Source organism: Sphaeramia orbicularis, chromosome 3 (assembly GCF_902148855.1).
Source record: "Sphaeramia orbicularis chromosome 3, fSphaOr1.1, whole genome shotgun sequence".
In the NCBI taxonomy this organism is placed as follows: Eukaryota; Metazoa; Chordata; class Actinopteri; order Kurtiformes; family Apogonidae; genus Sphaeramia; species Sphaeramia orbicularis.
Genome location: NC_043959.1, coordinates 8,157,382 through 8,179,344, shown reverse-complemented (window position 1 = coordinate 8,179,344; position 21,963 = coordinate 8,157,382). Strand labels below are relative to the sequence as shown.

Below are 21,963 nucleotides of genomic sequence, written 5' to 3'. Positions count from 1 at the left end.
AGGGACAAAAATGCATTGCTGGGTCTCAGGATGATATTTTTATGTTTCACTTGTGTATATTTCTGCTTTCTCTTCCCTGAACTTTATTTTTGTATTTGCTGCTGTCATCTGAGCAATATTCCCATGGTGGGATCAGTAACTCTTATCTTATCTTATCTTATCTTATCTTATCTTATCTTATCTTATCTTATCTTATCTTATCTTATCTTATCTTATCTTATCTTATGGTAATGCTAATGCTAATGCTAATGCTAGGTACTGCGTGTACTCCAATGGGTAAAATGCGGTGACTGAATTTCTCTAAGGGGATGATAAATTATATTAATCTTTAATCTTAAAACTAAACCAGTTTTGGTTCCATTGCTCTACATGGTAAGACATCAGAGTATGTACTTCCTGTCGGGATTTTATTTTGAAATCTTTCCCGGATGTGGTTTCATCCGGGTATTTCTATCTTGACTGTTGTGTCTACAAATTGGGTCGCTGCGTTTCCAGCCCACAGACGGTGCACTTCGAGGAATGAACGCAGCTCCTGTAACACTTCCCTCTGAGCTTCAGTGAGTCTAGGAGTTTGTTGGATTTATTAGGTTGTCATAAAACGACCTAATCTACGTTCACGACACGTAAATGAGAAGACATTTGGACAAAACAGCCCACCTTACAGCGGTAAGTCTCAGCCATTTACAGCCGTTAAAGTATAAAGCGAACAGAGTTACAGTGATAACCAGGTTGAATCTGTGGACAGTCTGTCAAAACACATTTAGATTTAAAAAAATAATAATAATAAAATAAAATAAAAACTACTGTTTAAAAACCTTGTTAGGGGAGGAAGTCATTTTCAAGAAACTGTACCTAAAACCAACTTGCTAATGTCAATTCTACTCCAGTTAACCGGTGCATTACAAGTAAATCAAAGCAACTTTTTTTGTGTAAACTAACCTATTCAACAATTTAAATCATTTAACAACACATACTAATATAATTACAAAAGCCCAAATTATCTTCATTTTCTCTTATTTATTACTTAGAGTGCAAATGTGCAGGTAAAGATATGAATCTAAATTGCAGCAGTGGTGGTAAGTACATCATAGATTTACACAAAACAGCTGTGCAGTTTGTTTCTTGGTACAAAGGACTATTGTTGAGAGTCTTCTCAGCCCAAAGATTATACAAATTTTATGAGACTTATCGCATACATCAGATGACTGAATTTCTTGGAAATAAGGTTCACTTTGGGTTTCCATTTATAATGAATATGATGAGGACATGGGAGACTACTGACTGTCAGGTGAGCAGGAAAACAGACTTAAAAACCCTTCAGTTGGATAAACCAGGCCACAGATGTCACCACAGGAATATGGGTTTTTTTCTGTCATTTCAACATATCATCATGGCATGATGGCTATACAAAATAATTTAGAATAGTTTATCTGATTGCAACTGTTTTCATGTTTGATGGAGGGAGAGTGTCTCTGTTGACAAGGAACAAGCCAATGGTATTTATAGAGTAAAAGACATTCTCCAAATCTGAGCTGATTGTCTGGCATTGCGGTGACTATCTGGGCAGCCAAAGCAGCATTTGGCTGGTGGTGGGTGCTACTTTTCACAGCCATGAATATGTGCAAGATGCACACTGACCCCTTCTATCTATGATTTCTCCTTATTCTTTCCAAAGCCAACTGTTGTCAACACATTTGCTATTTTTCTGTATGAAGTTTTTTGCGTTGTGTATGAAATGTTTTGGCACTTGTATATGTACCATCTGCATGGTAATAGAGCTGTTTACCACATGGGCAAGACGAGTGCAGCTCAGCCATGCCAAAAATGTTACATATTTATTGTCAGATGGCAAATCAGCTCTCATCCCATTATTGTTAAGGGTCTGAATCATCATCTGTAGTTTTCATATTTTAAAACTTTTGCTGTTTCTAGCGGTTTTGCTGTTTCGTCCCCCTAAAGTGCAGACAATTGACGTTTTTGTTTAGAGTAAAGCTGTGGCGCCATGTCTCTGGAATGATCTCCCTTTATACCTACAGTCCATGGACTCTGTTGAGACTTTTAAAAAAACATCTCAAGACACTCTTGTTCAAGTAGGCATTTAATTTCCTAACTGACTCAGGGCTGCCACAAACTGATCGCACATTATGTATTTATCGTATTTTAATTGTATTTTGCACTGTAAAGCACTTTGTGACTCTGTCTGTGAAAAGTGCTCTATAAATAAAATTTACTTACTTACTTACTTACTTCTATAAGTCATAATGTAGGCTATTGAAACTTAATTTGGGAGCTGCACCATCTAGGTATGAAAGAATCATGAAAACGCTGTAAAAACAGGAAGCATTTAATATTCTACATGTCTTGTATTAGGCAAAACAACATTGCTAACTTGAAAAGCTGTCTTACAATAAGGAAAAACATGTTAATCCTTTGTTTTTCGTAAATATTATCACAATAGATGTAAAGTCATTCCATAAAGTATAAAGGCTGATGTTTTTTTTGGACATAAGGGGGAAAGAATAAAACGGATTAATTTGTGGTTTTATTCCTCACCAAGACATGACAACTACTTGCCACAAATCTAAAAGTAGAGCAAAAAAAGTAAGAAATTTCATTGTATTCTAATGACACAATGTTTGTTTAACTTGACAGTATGGAAAAAAAAAATTAAGAGAAACATTTATCTGACAAAGTGAACTAAACAAACTTTAATGATAACAAAAATATATATCAAAATAAATCGATATTGCTATGATGTCATTATCATTTTATTGCCCAGTCCATCTTTTGATATTAAAACTATTCTTTATGGCCAGAACTTGACAAACAAAGAAACATTTCAGGAATCTATAAGTGTAACATTAAAAACAATGCATGCATTCAATGAAACAACACAACATTCAAACATTCACTCACAATGGAAATAAGGTAAGGTCTAAACACAAAAATAGAAGTTATAATTAAAGATAATGTGATATTATCAGGTGGGATATTATTCATAAAATTGTTTTTACCTTGGCACACAGACAAATGAGAAATTGTCGTAATATCTCAGGTTGTGGTTGAGAAACAGTGGTTCTACGTTACAGTAAGGGAGGTTCACAGAGGGCCTTTGTTCTGGGTTTGTGACCCAAGATAACATGAGACAAAATTTTGCCTGTCATAAATTTAGGATGACCATCTAATACTGTGACTCAACACAACATGTTCGTTTTTGTAGCTAAAAATACCAACCTCAAGATTTCTTTGTGAAATTAGTGTCTGAAGTTGGTTTCCTCTTGAGTCATGACCACATCCAGATTCTTCTCCTTCCCTTAGATTTTGGGCTGTTTCTGCACACATGAATCCACTTTTGTAACAGTGTGTGATCATTAGCTTAGCCTCATATTTTACTAGAATGCTATTAGTTTAATTCTTGTACTTTGATCTGTGTCATAGTTGTAGCAGTGTTATCATACAATCTGCATACATGTGCCAAGTTCATTAGATCTGTGTCATACAGTGGAGCTGAAAGAATACTTATAGACTACTGAAATCTTATAACCTGTAGGATCTTTCCATTGGTTAAATAGATCAAAGTTAGCTGGAATATCTTGTTAAAGGGGTCATATTTTGCTAAACCCACTTTTAGTAGTCTTTGGTTCATTTATTTGTGTATTTGGACCCTAATAGTTCAAATAGTTTGAATTTGAACCCTCCAGGTGCTGCAAAGCTATCTTTATATTCATTTTGGTAAAAATCGAGTGGATTTCTACAACCCGTTTCAATTCCTTCTTAATTTTTTACGTCTATAACTAGTTATGTCACGACATTTGTACATATAAGGTCAAGACTTCCAACGAACATTTCTCTGAGTACGACATAATATTTTGTCAGCAGCAGCGTTTGTTGTAAAAACTGAAAATATGTCCAAACTTCAAGCCGATTTCCTAAAATGTTTAGTTGTTGGTTGTATTAACAAACACAAGAGGCTGAACGGGACAGAAAGCACGGTCAACAACCTGGAGGGGGTGGGGTGTGAAGTGGCTCATTTGCATTTAAAGGGCCAGAGCTCAAAACCACCTTTCTGGTGTCATTACTCAGGAATAGGGTTTAAGATGGACCTGTGGAGTTGAATTAATAAAGAATTCAGACCCAAGTATAGCATTTGCAGTTTATGTAGACCACAGGGAAATGTTTTAAAATGCATAATTCCTTTTAAAAGAAGCAAAATATCACTCCTTTAAGACTAAGTTTTTTCCTTAAAGTGAAACCGCTTTTCTGGACAAATCTTTTTTCCTTTCTTTCTATTCCGTTTTCATAGTGTTTAAGTATGTTTTTTCCAAGTGAGGATCATGATTCTTGCTTACTATTGACTCTCCTCTGGTCCATCCGTGGCTCTCACCTCCTCCACATCATGACAGAAGCAAGTTCAGGTCATCTCTCTGGGGGACGTCAACCGGCATTGTGGTGAGGGGAACTGTGGGTCCATCTGTCCCTTCCCTTCATGTGCAGAAAGGAGGCACTTAGTCTATTTGTGGATCACAGCATGTCCTGACAAGAGCTGTAAGGGGCCACAGGAGGCGCAATCCTAAAAGACTGGCAGTTCCTCCCCATCCTGCAACAGTACGTCTTGGGGGTAAACTGAAGGGAGATGGTGGCTGGAGGTGGAGGAGGCTTAGCTGTGACAAACACAGACCCAGGATGTCGAGTGGAATTTGGAAATATCAGACTACTGGAGGCTTCTATTTAAAAATGTTTGTCAACTGGTGTAAGTCAATTGTAAGTGAATTCTAGTAACCCAGTTTGGATTCCAGGTCACTTACTTACAATCAGAGGCAGGGTAACACACAACACCGGGCACTGGAGATTCAGGCAAGGCACTCTCAGAACTACTCAGTAGCATACTGAAGTGGAATCAGCAGTGTTGAAACAGAAGAGTCAGGTGGGCTGTCTCATCATGACAGACACAGATCAACATGATATCATGAATTACGTACAGATAACACACCAATTAAAGGTGTCGTGTTATCTGTACGCATTATAAGCTTTCCATGTGTATGTTCACGCCGCGTCAAATACCATGCAATTTGCGGGTAGGGGTTAGGGTTACGGATATGTAAACCGGAGATCTTTGCGTACACTGACGATCAAATGGTGTTGAATAAAACCCGAAAGGATGAAAATGCGTACATATAGCATGCCAAATTGTCATAAGAGCTGGCGAGACACACAACGTGATTTCATTAGATCAGTCTGGACAGATAAACAACAGTCACCGCCATCACTGAATGTCACTGTGTTTGACAGTGGACCAAAGGCAGCCAAAAAAGTGAATATTATTCAATAATTAGTAACTTTAACTTGTTTTTTTTATATTTTTAATCTTCTCTTTATTTTTCTATTGTATTTGATTGTGCTGCAGTACATTTGAATTACATTTGAAGAAAGTATATTTTATCTTATTGTTTTGGGTTAGTAAAGTGGCACATCCCTGTTTTAAACCTTTTGAGGTATGTTTAGCAATTTTTTTTTTTTTATCATTTTCCTCACATTCCTGTTTAACTTTATTGGAGGAGTAGGCTGTATGTTAACATTATTTCCTCAGTAGAGAACTAAAGTCACGTACATCTCAAACTTCAAATCAAATCCCATTACACTATCTATTTATCTGGACCAGGAATTCTTCAAATGCTCTAATGACTGCTCTATGCTGAAACATGTCAGCATAGTTTTTGTGAGATCAGAGCCAAATAAATAGCTTAAGTGTAATGTGATTTTGTATCTTGAGCAGCCTATCTCTGCCTCTGTTAGGAACTGCTGAACTGAATCTACTTAGGTAAAATAATAAATACCTAAATACATTTGGAACAAAACATGAAAGTAACTAAAAAAAAAAAAAAATCTGTTGTGCTATTGTTTTCCTTCCTTCTTTCCTTCCTCCTTCAAGTCTGTAATTCCATTTGGCGAGGTTCATCGAAGCCTACGTGATCTATAATCTCAACTCGTCTGTAATTAACTCATAAAAATAAGCTCATCTGATTTATCTAATTATGCTGCAGAATTTTAGGACGCGTTTACGATGCGTCAGTTAAAATTCAACAATGCCTGACGTCTACTGTTTGGTAATGAGACATTTGTGTGACTGACTGGTAATGACTCAATCTGTTGAAAAGGAAGAACTGGTCATTTCCTTGATCCTGTTGATTAAATTACATGCCTTTAACACAACCTCTTCTCCTGCAGGGAACCCCGACTCACTGTGGATTAACACATAATGCTGATGCCCCAGTGCTCTGTCAAAGGTTTCCTGTTTTAACTAGATTAAATTCAGCCAAACTGAATTAAAAAGCAGATGGTCAGCCCCCCTCCCCAATATCTGCAGAGTGAGGCCCTCTCTGAGTGTTCACCTCTGCTCTGTCACACTGAGGACCTTTAGCAGCTTCTCATTTTCATCATGCTTCTACTTTAAGATGCATTTTGTGTTTTTGGATGAGTGAACCACACAAAGGAATCACAGCCAGTCCCTTTATTTAAAATGTGTTGAAATAATTAACATCAAGTCCATTAAATTCGGCATTTTACATAATAAATTATAAAGGCAGAATTTAAAAGATATATGAGAATGGAGTCTTAGTGTTTTGTTTCTTAAATTAAAGTGGGAAATGAAAAAACAAACTGAAAATGAACAATATAAGGACAAGGAAGTGTCTGACTATGACAGGGCTGGGTAATAAACTTGGATACTTTTATGACACTGATGCTTATTTTTAAAGATATTGAAAAAAGCCATGTCATTCTTTACTAATTTTTGATGCCTAAGGAATAAATCTGCTTGTGTCATTTACAAATAATGGTTGGTATTGGCCGTCTAACATCATATTAGGTGAGCTGTTTCCCATCAGTTACTTAAACTATACAGTTTAATATGTACATCCACATTGTAATAATTACTTAAACAGCTTTTTACTCATTTAACAACATTTTTAAGTGCTTCAGACATATCCAGTATTGTGTTTTGCACTGTTACTAAGGTATGTTAACCGGGATCTAAACCCGCAGCCATTACAGTCGTAGTGAGGAGATCTGAACTCAATGACCAGCTTTAATTTTTTGTTTACTTTATTTCATCAACAGCAGAAAAGAATCTACACTACAGAAATGATTAATTTAAATACATTCACTTTATTATATTAAGGCTCAAAACTACCACGAGGCAGCTGGGCCTGTCACAATTATCTAAGCAATTATTTTTGCATAATTGTAATAATTATTATCATTCACCTTTATAAAAACAACTAGATAGAACTAACAGAAGTGTAATATTTCTGTTGAATCATTTGTGATCTGGCTACTTTTATTTATTATTTATCATTTAAATTAGATTAGATTAGATTAGATGAGACTTTATTGATCCCACAATGGGGAAATTCACTGGTCAAGGCAGCAACAGTATAAAATGCAAAAACAATGCGCCTGCATAAAGATACAAAAGACAAACAATATGAAAGTAATAACAATAGTAGTAAGTAATAAAACTCTAAAGGCTAAATACATATTTACATAACAGTAGACAGTTATTTGCACTGTTTTGCATGTAAGTCCATTAATTAGTCGACACCAAACTGCAAATCAAAGTATTGAGCAACTTTAGTCAGAAGCAGCTCCCAAATCTCAAAAGATACTGCACAAATCAAAGATCTAAGGAGTTGTTATGCAAGCAAGACAAAACAGTGCATTGTGACAAAATCACAAGAATGTTTGATTTGTAGTTGCGGATAGATAGAAGATGTACAGAAGTGCGCCAATTTATAAATATTTTGTGCCAAGAATAATTTCTTTTACATTTGGAGTCTGACTTTAAAGAAGTAAGAATAGTGTCTGGTCATGATCTTTACAACATAATTTTCTGTGCTGTATGGTAGCACTTAGCGTGCCCTATAAAAATGAATTCTTTGGTAATTTATCCACTGTGGTTTGTTTAATACAAGAGGGCATTGCAGCTGTAACACAGTGGCAAAATCACAAGAGCTTTTGGCCCCACGCCACTTATACACACACTTAGCACGTGGGAGACAGTAATCCAGGGCAGACTGTGAATAAGGCAGCTGAGAGAAACCAGCAGGCAGTATTTTCCTCCACATGCTTAAGTTTGCACTCTTAAACCTGAACCAGATGGCCTCAGCTGTATAATGACTGTAAGGTTTCTTCACCACCATGAGAGGGATGTGCTCCTTGTGTGGTCCAGGTTAGTCCAGAGCTGATTGGTGGTTCAGTGTGACAGACTTAGATCATCAACACGAGAAGTTATGATATGTTCGCAACCACATAATGGATACACATGCGAATGCTAACATGAGCACAGTGTAGGCATGACTGTATTAATGAACTGGATATGGTCCACCCACTCAGAACTGTTGCCAGTTCCCCCAGTAGTAACTCAAGATAATAGGAAAAAATACACAACACAGCAAATGGCCCAAAAAGTATATTCCCCATAGACTGCAAGGATGAAAGAGACATCTGTAAAACTGCTAACAGGACACATACAGCTGCAAAGAAGGTCAGAAATACTCTGTTCATTTTATATAGAGGTTTTATTTGTGTTAAACTAGCAGTAACCTCTGGGGCTCAGACAGGGAGCCACTGTGGAAGTTGTCAAACCTATAATTCCCTCAGTGTCCACTGGGGTCTTGCTCCAAAAGCAAGTCAGTACCAATGCTAAAGTGGCTAACTTTACAGTAGAAATAAACATGTTTACAAAAAAAAAACAAACACATTTTTCATATCTATAACTAACTGTCTTTATAAGGGTGAATACTTACATAACTCCCATGTTTTAATTATAATAATAGGCTGTATAATATAGAGATGGAGATGACAATCTTTTCAGCATATCTGTCAATCAAAATGGCAGTGCTTTGGGGTCAAGAATCAAATTCTAGTAATACATCCATCAGTGCAAGACATATTCACACCAGACTTATTCTGATAGATGCATACAGAGGTTTGTTATATTTTTACAATATTTTTTTTTTTTTTGCCACAGATTATTTGTATAAATATTGATCATTGTAAATCCTATCACAATAATGCTTACATGTAGCTATATTATATTTCTAGACCTATTTTCCCATATTGCAGTGGGAAATATGGCTAAAATCCTCTGTCAGTGCTTTTACCAATGACTGCAGTGCATTGTGGGAGGCCGTATATCATGCAAATAGCTCAAGTGGCATACTGTGATATTTCTTTAGTGCAGTATACTTGAGTATCTTTGACATTGTATGAATTTTCAGGTTTGAGGTTTCAGGTACTTCTTAGCTACAGCTCTTGTTCAGAATCAATTTGGCAGTGGTAGATGGTATTCCATTTTTAATATAAACTTAATCACATCTACCATTTTTTGCTGTTTTACTTATTTAACAGCAGTATAAACAGGTTCATTGCAGACAGAAATAGCAGGAACCCTCCTCCTCCTCCTGAGCGATGAAGGGCACTCATCTGTTTGCACCCATGCAGACCACACTCTCTCCGCCTCTGCAGCCACCTATTGGGCTCTGGGTGTAATTGGGTCTCTGAGGGATTACGTGCCTACCTTTTTACTTTCATCTCTCAAGGTTTGCTCTGTCCTCCACCGGCTGACAGCTCAGCACTCTCAGATCGCTCTGAGACCTGAAGTGTTAGCAGCAATTGGGAGTAATTCGCTTTCATCACTTTTCCATCAGGAGTAAGCCAGTTCTTTAGCTCTTAAAGCAATCAGATAACAGAAAAACAGTTTGAAAGCAGTTATTGATGAAGTGTCGTGGACTTGTATTTTTGGGTTTGTGTCATCGTCCAGGTACTGCTTCACTTTAATCTCTCAGGGTTTGCTCTGTGGTCCACAATCTGACAGCTCAGCCCCCTCTTATACCACTGAGTCCTCAAGTGTTGGCAGCAATTAAGGGAAATCACACTTTAGGTTACGCTGCTACTCTGAATATCAGCACGTCTGAGTTTCAGTCACAGCGTTCATTGTGTATGAATATTCAATGTATGATATTCAGTGTAACAGTTCAATGTCAGGTGTGATATTAGGAACTGGTAATAGATCTGTGTTCTTTTGCGTTAACCTGCCCACATGCCATAACCTGCAGCACTACCATTGCAGAAGCTCAGGTTTCATGTAGAGCAGGAAAGAAAGAGGATTTTAACCATAGATTGTACAAAAGAAATAAACTGAGCCACTGGGACATCAACCATTATCTTTTGGACCAACATTCGAGGGCTGAAGTTTGTGTTATTCATTGCCACAAGTGATCATATTTGGACAAAATGGTGGAGCAGGGGAAGAGCGAGGGGTAATGGGTGAGCTAATGCTATCGCTATCTTACTGACACAATAAAATGGAACATTTCTTTAAACACTAGCATAATAATATATTAACTGCAGTTACATTAGAGCTGTCTGTCAGGATCAAGATGTGTTTTATTCAAAGAGAATTATCAATCAAAGCCCACACAGCAGAGATTAAAGTACTCTATCAGCCCGAAAAGCAATACTGAAAGGACAAAGACATTTATTAGCAGGTATAAATGCAGAGAATGAGACTTGAAAATGTTTATTGACCAGGGTGGTTGTCAAGTGGTGGTCTCCTTTTGATAGGCAGAATACCCCCAGTGGGTGATTTTTGGACAAATGTATGAGCTGTCATTTTTCAACACTGGGGGTATTCTGATAGACATCTAGACATTAAAAAAGTTTGGTTAGGTTTAGGCGTAATAAAACTTGGCAAGGAATAGGGAAAATGGAGTGGGGAAAGGCCAAAATAAAAAAAAGAGACAAAAATAAAATGCACAAATAAAGAGCACGGATAGGACACAAACCCTGGTCTGACCACTTTGGTGTTTTTCCATAATCGTTGTAACCAACTCCTTTTTAGGTTTTTGCCTACGTAATATCAACTGGCCCATGTCAACAGTTTCCAGTGTCTAAAAATGTGCATTGACATTGATATAGTAAGTAGGTGCCATGGGGTCATGATTAGGTGGTTGTATGGTGACTTTTGAGTACTGCACTTTAACTGGGGGCAGTAGATGGGCTCCTTTATGTTATATCTCAATACATTTTCTAGTCACCAATGAGGTTCTGGTCTGGTTTCTGGTGATTCTAGCTGCCCTTTAAAGGGGTCATATTTTGCTAAACCCACTTTTGTTAGTCTTTGGTTCATGTATTTGTGTATTTGGACCCTAATAGTTCAAATAGTTTGAATTTGAACCCTCCAGGTGCTGCAAAACTATCTTTATATTCATTTTGTCAAAAATCGAGTGGATTTCTACAACCTGTTTCAGTTCCTGCTTAATTTGTTACATTTTATAACTAGTACCGTCACAACATTTGCACATATAAGGTCAAGACTTCCGACGAACATTTCTCAGAGTACCCCATAATTATTTGTCAGCAGCAGCGGTTGTTTTAAAAACTGAAAATATGTCCAAACTTCGAGCTGATTACCTAAAATGTTGTTGGCTGTATTAACGTTGTTGGTTGTATTAACAAACACAAGAGGCTGAACGAGAGAAAAAGCACAGTCGACAACCTGGAGGGGGTGGGGTGTGAAGTAGCTCATTTGGATTTAAAGGGCCAGCGCTTAAAATGACCTTTCTGGTGTCATTACTCAGAAATAGGTTTGAAGATGGACCTGTGGAGTTGAATTAATGAAGAATTCAGACCCAAGCAGAGCATTTTCAGTTTATGTAGACCACAGGGAAATGTTTTAAAATGCATAATTCCATTTAAAAAAGGAAATATCATTTCTTTAAGTAAACTAGAAAAGTACAGACCTCCGTCAAGGCAGATCAGTGCCCCCCCCCCGATCACCACCAAAATTAAATGATTTATTCCTTGTGCCAGTATCGACATTTCTTGAAATTTTCATCCAAATCTGTCCACAACTTTTTGAGTTATCTTGCACACAGACAGATAGACAGACAAACTAACACCAGCAAAAACATAACCTTCTTGGCGGAGGTAACTATGGTGGATTGACTTCTGTTGGTTTTTTACATGAAAGAATAATTGTAACTGCAGTTTCAATGTGGGCAATGATATAATAAGCATTTTAAAGCACCAGTGTGTGCACTTTGATACTTTGGATTCAGTGACATTGAGCAGTGAGAGCTAATGTGTAAAATAAGAAAAATCAAAGTTGCAACATTTACAAGTTTTTCTATCCTAGTTGAAGTTTTTATATTTGCGTTTGAAAAAGATATGTATTTCAAAATGTGTCATAGTCAGTGGATTTTCCTCGACAAGTCAAATTGCACAAATCATAACATAGTTCACTATAGTTACAATATAACTCTTCCACCAACTTGTATAGCCATTCCTTTTATTTTATAGTTCTACAAGTGCCCTTCATTAGTAAGATTGTCAAGCAACAACACATAATGATTTGTTTATTTTAGTTTCTCAACTGGACAGACCTTGTGTCTACACTATAGACAGACTGATTATTGGGTTTGGCCACATTTTACTGTCACAGTTGACATGACTTGGCCCTGGTAGTGGCTGACTGCTCATTGTTCTTGACTACAAATACTGACTGAGGTTCAATAGTAGTGTAAAAAATAAAACTATCATCTAAAATTGCCTACATTTCTACATTTAATGATCATTTGATATTTATATCCCTATTTATTAATTAATTATTTTGCGTTTAATATTCAGTGATCCAGATTTTCATTTTTCATTTATTTTATGTAGGCCTATTTATTTAGTGATTTGTGTAACTGATATCAGTAATCTGTATTTTCCAAGCTATCATTGTTATATTTAAATATTTTGAGGGATATTATGCCTTTATTAGAGACAGCTGAGATTGATAGGAAATATGGGAAAATATGGGTCCCATGCAGTCTGGAATTGAACCAGGGTTGTTTTGGTAATCCCTCAGTGGTACACACTATACCCTTAGAGCTGCTGGGTGGCCACTGTTGTTACTACACTGCCTGGCCCAAAAAAAAAGTTGCACATTCAAAATTTCACAGCACCAGCTTTGGTTTTGATTACAGGACACATTCACTGTGACATCGTTTTTGTCACATTATGCTTATGTTGTGTCACTATAAGGTTCATAATATTTTTCCATCCACAGTTGCATTAATTTTTGATTATTGATGATGGCAAATCAGACCGCTGCATCAAGTCTTTATCACATCCTAAATTAGAGTCTGCACTCTATGGAGGCTAATCCATGTGTGAAAATGATGTCTCATTCTCCCTGAACCATTCTGTCACAAACCTGATGATCTTGATCAATCCTGGCATTGTTCAATCTTTTAGACATTAGAGACATGAGAGGACACTTACTGCATCAGTTAGAGTTAAATAACCTGTTACAGCTGAAACATTATTAACCACTGCAGTACTGACCGATGGAAGGATCGGAACTATTTGCTTAGTTAAATCCAGGCAGTTACTTTTTTTTTGACCAGGCTGTTTATTTAACTCTAACTGCAGCAAGTAGCCTCTCATTTCTTTAACTTTTAAGTAAAATATTGCATGTGCAACTTTTTTTGTGGCCGGTGAATAGAGCTGCACAATATATCATTTTGAGCATCGTCATCGCAATGTATGTTTTCACAATAGTCACATCACAGGTCTTGCAATGTAGGAGGCAAATGAACCCGGCGTGTTCTCATCTAATTTCAACCTGGGTACCTGACACACACTGCGCACAGCAATCCACCAATCACAATTGTTCTTAATCAGTTAGCTGAAGCAGACCATGCCCCTGCACATGGAGTGAGTCGCTGGTAACAATATTGAAAAATGAGCAACGAACAAGAGAAAATCACCGAAAACGAAGACTTGGTGCCAAAAAGAAAAGCAATGTCAGTTATCTGGAATTATTTCGGCGACAAGAAGGATGATACTGAAACGTGTTCTGTGGTGACAGTGTCTTACACCAGTCGCAACAACGAGAAGAAGCACAACTAATTTGTTTGACCATTTACATCAGCACCACACAGCTATTATATCCTCCTGAGTACTTTTTCTTATCGCAATATATATCGCAGGGTTAAAAAAAATCGCAATGTCGCTTTTTTCCAATATCATGCAGCCCTACTGAGGAATGTTTATTGGTCTTTAAAAAATGTAGTCTACTTCTGGGCTCCAGGTCAGCAAGTTTGTCTCGTGTATTTTCCTCTATGTCTCTCTATTTATTGTGTAACCACTGAAATAATGAGTTTGCTGATGTCACCTTGGTTTCATCTATTATTCTGATTAATAACATGAGCACAACTGGAGATTCACACTGACATTTCCAGGCTGCTTTCCTCCCTTTGTCCTCACTTTACTTAAACTTAAATGACATTGCACTGATTGTTATAATCTACGATAGACACTGATTGTTAATGTTATTGATTGTTATTGTAATTGGATTGATGCAGATATTCTTGCGGTGCTGTTGTACTCAATATGAAAACAAGGGATGAGGATTTTAATCATATATTGAGAGTGAAAAATCAAGCCATTTAATTAGGACTCCTCACACATGTCCTCCACCCAAACAAAATAATGATAAAAACAATAATTAACAAACATTTAAGAGGAATGGGTGAACCAGAAGTATATCATTTAACTTTTTTAAGCTCTTTTTCAGCCTTCACATGACATGCAGCACTTTGGCAGAAACAAGGCCATAAACATTAGTTACGCATCTCTAAGATGTAAAACATAAATTTAGTCGACTCATAAAAAGTCAATTATGCTTTCATAAATCAATCAACTATTCGTGCATATCTGTAGTCATGCCTCCTACTCAGGCAGAGTACTTGGGTGAAACTAAGTGCTGAAAGATAGAGAGTAATTCCCTATCATTACTGCTCCACTGGAGCAGAGCAGGTCTTCTAAAGTGAACAGAAAACCTTCATTTAAAATTAGATAAAAACAGCCTTATTGACAGTTTATTTATTTATTACAGCTTGTATTATTGGGTCCATTTTGTATTGTCTGTTCTTTAAACAGCGTGGATGGAGTGTAATAGCACATAATTCCCTTAGCCACCTTAAGTGTCAGCTCTTCAGTTTTTCATGTTGGCTTCTTTTCCAAAATGTCACTCTAATGCAGTGGTTCACAACCTTTTTTGGCACATGACCCCATTTTAACATCACAATTTTCTGGTAACCCCAGATATTCAAAATTGACACTTTTTTTTTTTTTGGCTCAAATTAATTTTTTTTTGTTAATGCCATAGTTTGCTATACTATGTTGCAAATAAACATTAATTTTAGACGACATTTAATCTATATTATGTATGTTCTTATAGACAGAGGCAGAAAAGCCAGGTGTAGATTACTGCACAAAGTAAGAATTTTATTTTCCTTGGTCAGGATATGTACAGTCAGTCCAGCTTGTATTTACAAGGCTGACAATTAATACTGAACAAACAAGAACTCAAACTATGAATTATGAAAGAATTGCAGCATCTGAAACTGACCACAATGAACATTTGAAAGATAAATAGTACCACAATGCTTCAGTTTCAGATTCAGAGTTTGTTGTATCTTTTATGTATTGGGATTGTCTCAACTCACGATATACAGGGTGGGGAAGCAAAATTTACAATGAACATTTAGTTGTTTTTTTCTCAGCAGGCACTACGTCAATTGTTTTGAAACCAAACATATATTGATGTCATAATCATACCTAACACTATTATCCATACCTTTTCAGAAACTTTTGCCCATATGAGTAATCAGGAAAGCAAACGTCAAAGAGTGTGTGATTTGCTGAATGCACTCGTCACACCAAAGGAGATTTCAAAAATAGTTGGAGTGTCCATAAAGACTGTTTAGAATGTAAAGAAGAGAATGACTATGAGCAAAACTATTACGAGAAAGTCTGGAAGATACTATTAAAGAAGAATGGGAGAAGTTGTCACCCGAATATTTGAGGAACACTTGCACAAGTTTCAGGAAGCGTGTGAAGGCAGTTATTGAGAAAGAAGGAGGACACATAGAATAAAAACATTTTCTGTGATGTAAATTTTCTTGTGGCAAATAAATTGTCATGACTTTCAATAAACTAGTTGGTCATACACTGTCTTTCAATCCCTGCCTCAAAATATTGTAAATTTTGCTTCCCCACCCTGTATTTTTTATTAAGTTTTTTTATTCATTCATTTTCTGAACCCGCTTTATCCTCACTAGGGTCACAGGGGTCGCTTGGAGCCTGTCCCAGCTACATAGGGGCGAAGGCAGGGTACACCCTGGACAAGTCGCCAGTTCATCGCAGGGCTGAACATATAGAGACAAACAATCACTCTCACATTCACACCTATGGGCAATTTAGATTAACCAATTAACCTATTAGTGCATGTTTTTGGATGGTGGGAGGAAGCCGGAGTACCCGGAGAGAACCCACGCAGACATGGGGAGAACATGCAAACTCCACACAGAAAGGTCCCACCCCCCCGTCGATTGGTGTTGGAATCGAACCCAGGACCTTCTTGCTGTGAGGCACGAGTGCTAACCACTGCACCACCATGTCGCCCTTATTAAGTTTTTATTTTTATCAATTACTAAAAATTTCAGGCGACCCCATTTAAATTCCAGGCAACCCCACGTGGGTTCCCGACCCCAAGGTTGAAAAACACTGCTCTAATGCTTCCACCATCTCTGTCTTCTCCTTCTACAGATAATTACTACATATTTTCTTATAAAAGCCTAAAAAGGAAATTGTTTGGTATTGCCTTACTCCTAGTACAGAAACACAGTATTTGAGGTTTTTCTATGTGTGTAAACTGTACATCTTGTAGCCTACATAAAATATGCATGGCAGCATCAATTTGCCAACTGAATCTGTCAATGCAAATATTAAAAAGGCTGGAGCAGGTGTTTTCTTTGAACTTCTTTCATCAGGATTGCTTTGAGTTCAGGTGTTTAATGATCTGCATTTCTGCACATCATTAAAGACTTTTCATTCTACAGTTATTCACTCCTTCTGAAATGTGGAGCTGGTGCTGAATTAGTCACCATTTCACCTCATCTGCACATCAGTGAGTTGTTTTGCTGCTTTTCACATGGGAGAAAAAGAGAATGCAAGAAATGAGGAGCAGAGCTTCTTGCTGTGTGGGCAGTACTGCTGTCAACAGAACTGGAAGGTCCTCCACATCACTGAGTCATGTGCCTTCTGTCTGTCAGAGCTGCATCACCAACACCGCTGCCAACAGCAACCTGTAGCTGTATGGACCATTACACTCAGTATTGTATTCAGCAAGGACAAAAGCCTTCCAATATGCCTGTCCTGTTGCATGGTTACTCTTATTTTTTTTAAACACATAACCTTGGATGGATTCTATTACTCACAAACACTGAGGACGCATAAGACAAGACTAGATACAGTTAACCCATAAAGACCCAAACACCCACTGGTGACCGAAAGCACCTTCTGATGTAAAATGTTAAATACCTGTTGATCCACTAATCCTATCAATGCATGTAAATAATTGGTGTAAAATACAGTTTGTCATCTTTTCATAGTCATCAGATATGGCCCATTTGGACGTTCAGAGGCTCCATAGTGAACGTGGAAACACCGCCATCTTCTACAACATTGAGTTGGATCAATGACAGTGGTTGGGGACACTTTTTTTTACATACCGGAATTGATAAATTTGCTGAAAAAGTCACTTTTTCTTAAGTTTTCTCTGTTTTTTTTATAAAACTTTTAACTTTACTCTGAGTTTTCATGAACATCTAATTTAAATGTAGGAAATTAAACATAGGAAAATACATGATTTACAGGGAAAAATGCTAAATATAGAGGATAATATTGTAGTAAATAGTGATAAATTGCTTAAGAAAGGTTAAATAGAGAGAACATTCATTTGGAAACTGCCACAAAAGTAGCACTGGGTCTTTATGGGTTAAATATGGGGTGACCCAGTTTATTACAAACGAACTGCTGGTTTGGAGATGAGTTTAAAGGACATGTTCAGTACCGATTACTAATCTTGAATTAATTCTTGTGCGTTGATAGCCAAAGGATTGGATTTGTACCTGGGAAACTGGTTCCACCATGACATTGACACTGGTTTAGAACCAGTTATCAGGGGCTGGGGGCAGGGATTATTATGATCAGTAAGATCAGGTAAAACTTGGTGACTTGCAACGGCTTTATTTTTATCTGTATGATTAACCCAAAATATCAAAATATTACATTTCATTGCTTTGCTTTATCTCATGGATGTACAGTATTATGTTCTGTCAGTGTCGTTGTTTTGAGCCAGCAGGTTATCAGTCTTGAAGATGTTTTTCACTCCCTGAGAAAAATGATCCTTGGTATTGGTAGTGGAATCAACTTAAACAAGAACCAGTTTTGTCATTGTAATAAACACACTGTCACATACAAAGCAACTATTAGCTTGTTAACTTATTTGCTGATTGGTTGATGTAAAACCTATCCGTGTAAATAATGCACACGTTTTTCAAAAAGTGACTATTATATGGGTTTGTTTGCAGCTGTTGAGGAGTTGCTCAGCTCACTGTGTAATTGAACATGTACAGACAGTAATTAGTACACAAATGACAGTGTTACGTTAATACTTGAACTCAGGTTATCTCATTGAATTGGCTTCAGTTCTCTGTTGCTGCTCCAGGACTTGGGGTTTCAGAAGCCACCAGTTCTGAGTCTGGTTCTGTTGTGTGTTTGCACGCACTTTTGTATGTATTGTAAAAGATAGTTTGTGCGGTTAATGTCATTTTCATCATTAAACATTGGAACATTGACAGCTAGCTGTAAATTTTTGTCAAATTTAATTTACAGTGGAACCTGGCAGTACGAATTTAATTGTTTTTTTTGCGATTCACTCATTTTACAAATCAATTTTCTTATTAGAAATTTATTGATTGTAATTAATCTCTTCCAGCCTCACAAAACCACCTAAAAACCACCAAAAAATCCCTTTTTAAGGGTTCATAAAACAGAAAAAGTGCAGTTACAAAAAAAGGAACAATCATAAAAAACATAATAAAAGAGAATACAAAAGAAATAAACAGGTTTTATTAACTTATTTGCCTTAAAGATGAAACAATCTGTGCACGAGGAAGATGGCAGAGTGAGGAGGAGGAGGGTGGTTGTTGTTTGGAGGGAAAATCTGCTTCCGTTTAACGTCACGTAGAACAATTTCTGATGTTTCCTCTCATGTGAGATTGTGATCGCACACATTCACGTTTTCTCTTGCGATGTTGCCTCCATGAGATGAATGTTAACTGAGCGACTGGAGGCTGCTCCTGTTGGGGGGAGTATGTGTGAGCTCAGTGCTGACAAGTGGCGGCTAGTATGAAGCTCACTTGTACTGCCGATTTCCACTCGTATGTCAAGGCCCAAATTCTCATGAGCTGCCGCTCACAAAGCAAATTTTTCGTACGATGGTGCACTGGTACTGTGAAGTTCTACTGTACATTGTTAGCAACATGGTTAAAAGAGACTCTACTCACCACATATTTTCACTTCTTTATAAGACATGCCACAGTGTATGTTATTAATGGAAAACACTGACATCACATATGGCGGCCCAGTTGCAACAGTAGTAGCACTGAACTTTGTGAAAAGCCTGCACCTACTACAGAGTTTTTTTTCAATTCTAACCTGCATCATAAAATGTTGTGAGATGAACAACTTGGCTCTGTTTTGCCTCAAGTTATTGATGTTTTTCACACTTGTGTCATGACTTTTCTTCATCCTTTGAATGTTTATCACTTAAGTCGTGATCACTTTGTCAAGTAGTTATGCGGGTTTGAATCATGCAATAAAAACAAACAAAAAAGTGAATCATGAGCAATGAATCATGTTGCATAAAAAGTGTGCATTAACAAAAGAGCATGATGAATCACTCTCATTACAGATTCAGCTCTCCTTTCTCAGGCTCTTTCCCCATAGTTTCATACTTCATATGTACCATACTCTACTGTTGCTGCAACAGCATTGATCATAATTTTGTTCCTGCTCACATGTAGCAGTTACTATAAAAACAGAAAGGTATTAGGTCAATTACAGGACCCAGGTTATAGTATGAATTCATGTGTCTTTGTCCAGAAGGAGACATTGAAAAGCTTTAGAAGAATAGTCCAAAAATTATGTTAATGCATGTAAAACCTGGGTCAGGTAGGGGGGGTTTGATGTGTGTGATAAGACACACATGTTTTGTCACAGATTATCAATTTATTATGTTCAGTCAAGCAGTATAACATGCAGGAGAAGTAATTAAAAACAAAGTTCATACAGAGCACACAATATTTTCATTGACCAGGCTCAAATGCAGCTTCTTCCCAGAGGCTGTCAGACTAGTCAAATCCACGGAACACTGATGCACTACTGTGTTCATCATACTGATACTGGAAACACTGCTGTTTTTATCCTGTTTTAACATGCTGGTCATTTTAATCTTGCATTGTAGTATTTACGCATTATTTATTCATTATTTATTATTAGGTTTTACTGTTATCAGCTTTTATTGTTATTATTTTTAGTATAGGATTCATTTTATAGGATTTTTACCATGTACATTGCTGGTCCTGAGTGCTGATTTCGTTTCATGTATACACTACATGTAAGGACAATAAAGTGAACCTTGAATCTTGAGGATAGTAAAAAAAAAACTTAATGTATCAAGAGCATACTTATATTATGAGCATAAAGCCATTATAAGAGAATAAAAAATATTTGAGTATGTCATAGTATTGTATAATGTTTTGAGAAAAAGCTGGCTAAATATTAAGACTTTATTAGGACTTAGAACTATTTTTGCAGGTCCTTTGTAAAGTGAAACAAAGATAAATGTCTCCACATCAGAAACAGACCCATGTACTAAAGTGAAAGAGCTAATCAGTCATTTGTTCCATTGATTTTTACGGTATTTATTGTAGTGTAAGAATTGAAGTTAAATATTACACAACACAAAATACAAATAATCCAAAATAGTCCAGTGGGTTTATAGATTTACCATGTTTACCACTTCTTGATGGGACAATTTTTTGGCTCTTCATCTCATACATGTTCAGTTCATGAATGTAAAGTTTACACTTGTAATAACTCCCTTTTTTTCTCCTCCACAGCTGATGTAAAGTAGTTTGCCGTCAAAGCCTAAAGAGAGCTATTGTCCCACCAACATCTGAAGCCAAGAGCCATTAACAGGTACTTATGGTATGATGCTTTCTGTTGCTTCTCAGCCCTGTCATATAGCTCCACTTTCAGCGCACCCTGCTTAGTTCACCATCCAAACATTGCAGAACTAAGCATGTTTTATTTATGTTTTCTGTGAGCAGCCATATCTCTGGAAAAACATTGCTGACCTTACCCTTCATCTTCTTGTTGGTGGAAAATTGATTGTACTTAAAGTATCGTATATTTTTGAGAAATCTGTTGTTTTTTCAATCAGAAATTTAATCAAATCCTCATCTTATTTGTCTCACATTATAGACAGTGTATAAAAAATACTGTGATATAAAATTTTGTCTTTGCATTTCTAATAGTTACTGTGTCCATACCAAGAAAGAATTGCAATAATTCCGTAAGATCCTGTGGCATTTCAGTTCATTGGGATTTTGATTCAGCAAAATAATTCACTTAAATCATGCATTAACCTGAAATGTTGAATAACTAACATGTACTGTGATTTATAGGGTTCCCACAGGGTCTTAAAAAGTCTTAAGTTTTGAATTGACAAATCTGTATTTAATACCTTTAAAAAGTCTATAAAACATATTAAATTTGATATGGTAGGTCTTAAGTTGTGTTGCCATAAACTGGTTTGCTGTATTGTGTTTAAATGTGTCTGTTCCACCCGTTCCAACCTGATAATTTATATTGAAATTAGGAACCAATTATCACTAACTTTGCAGCCCCCGGTGAAGAATGACTTGGAACAGTGGGAATCAAGGCGCTGGAGTAAATAAAAACACAAGTCCTGAGTTTGGCTGTGAATTTGGCATTAAA

At 36.8% G+C, this 21,963-nt stretch overlaps 1 protein-coding gene across 4 annotated transcripts in view; it reads left to right on the top strand.

Moving 5' to 3' along the window:
* Positions 1-487: 487 nt before the first annotated feature.
* LOC115416645 (tetraspanin-18-like) overlaps positions 488-21,963 on the top strand; it is a 60,044-nt gene continuing 38,568 nt past the window's right edge. Inside the window, exons 1-2 of one of the 4 annotated variants that reach the window (XM_030130514.1) lie at positions 488-666; positions 21,084-21,162. Coding sequence is in view for 3 of the 4 variants with exons in the window: in XM_030130492.1 (XP_029986352.1) it covers positions 628-666 (39 nt within the window). In the remaining variant the exon portion in view is untranslated. Of the gene's footprint in view, positions 667-21,081; positions 21,172-21,963 lie in introns of those variants that run through there. The other 3 variants (XM_030130498.1, XM_030130492.1, XM_030130507.1) reach the window with 3 other exon arrangements.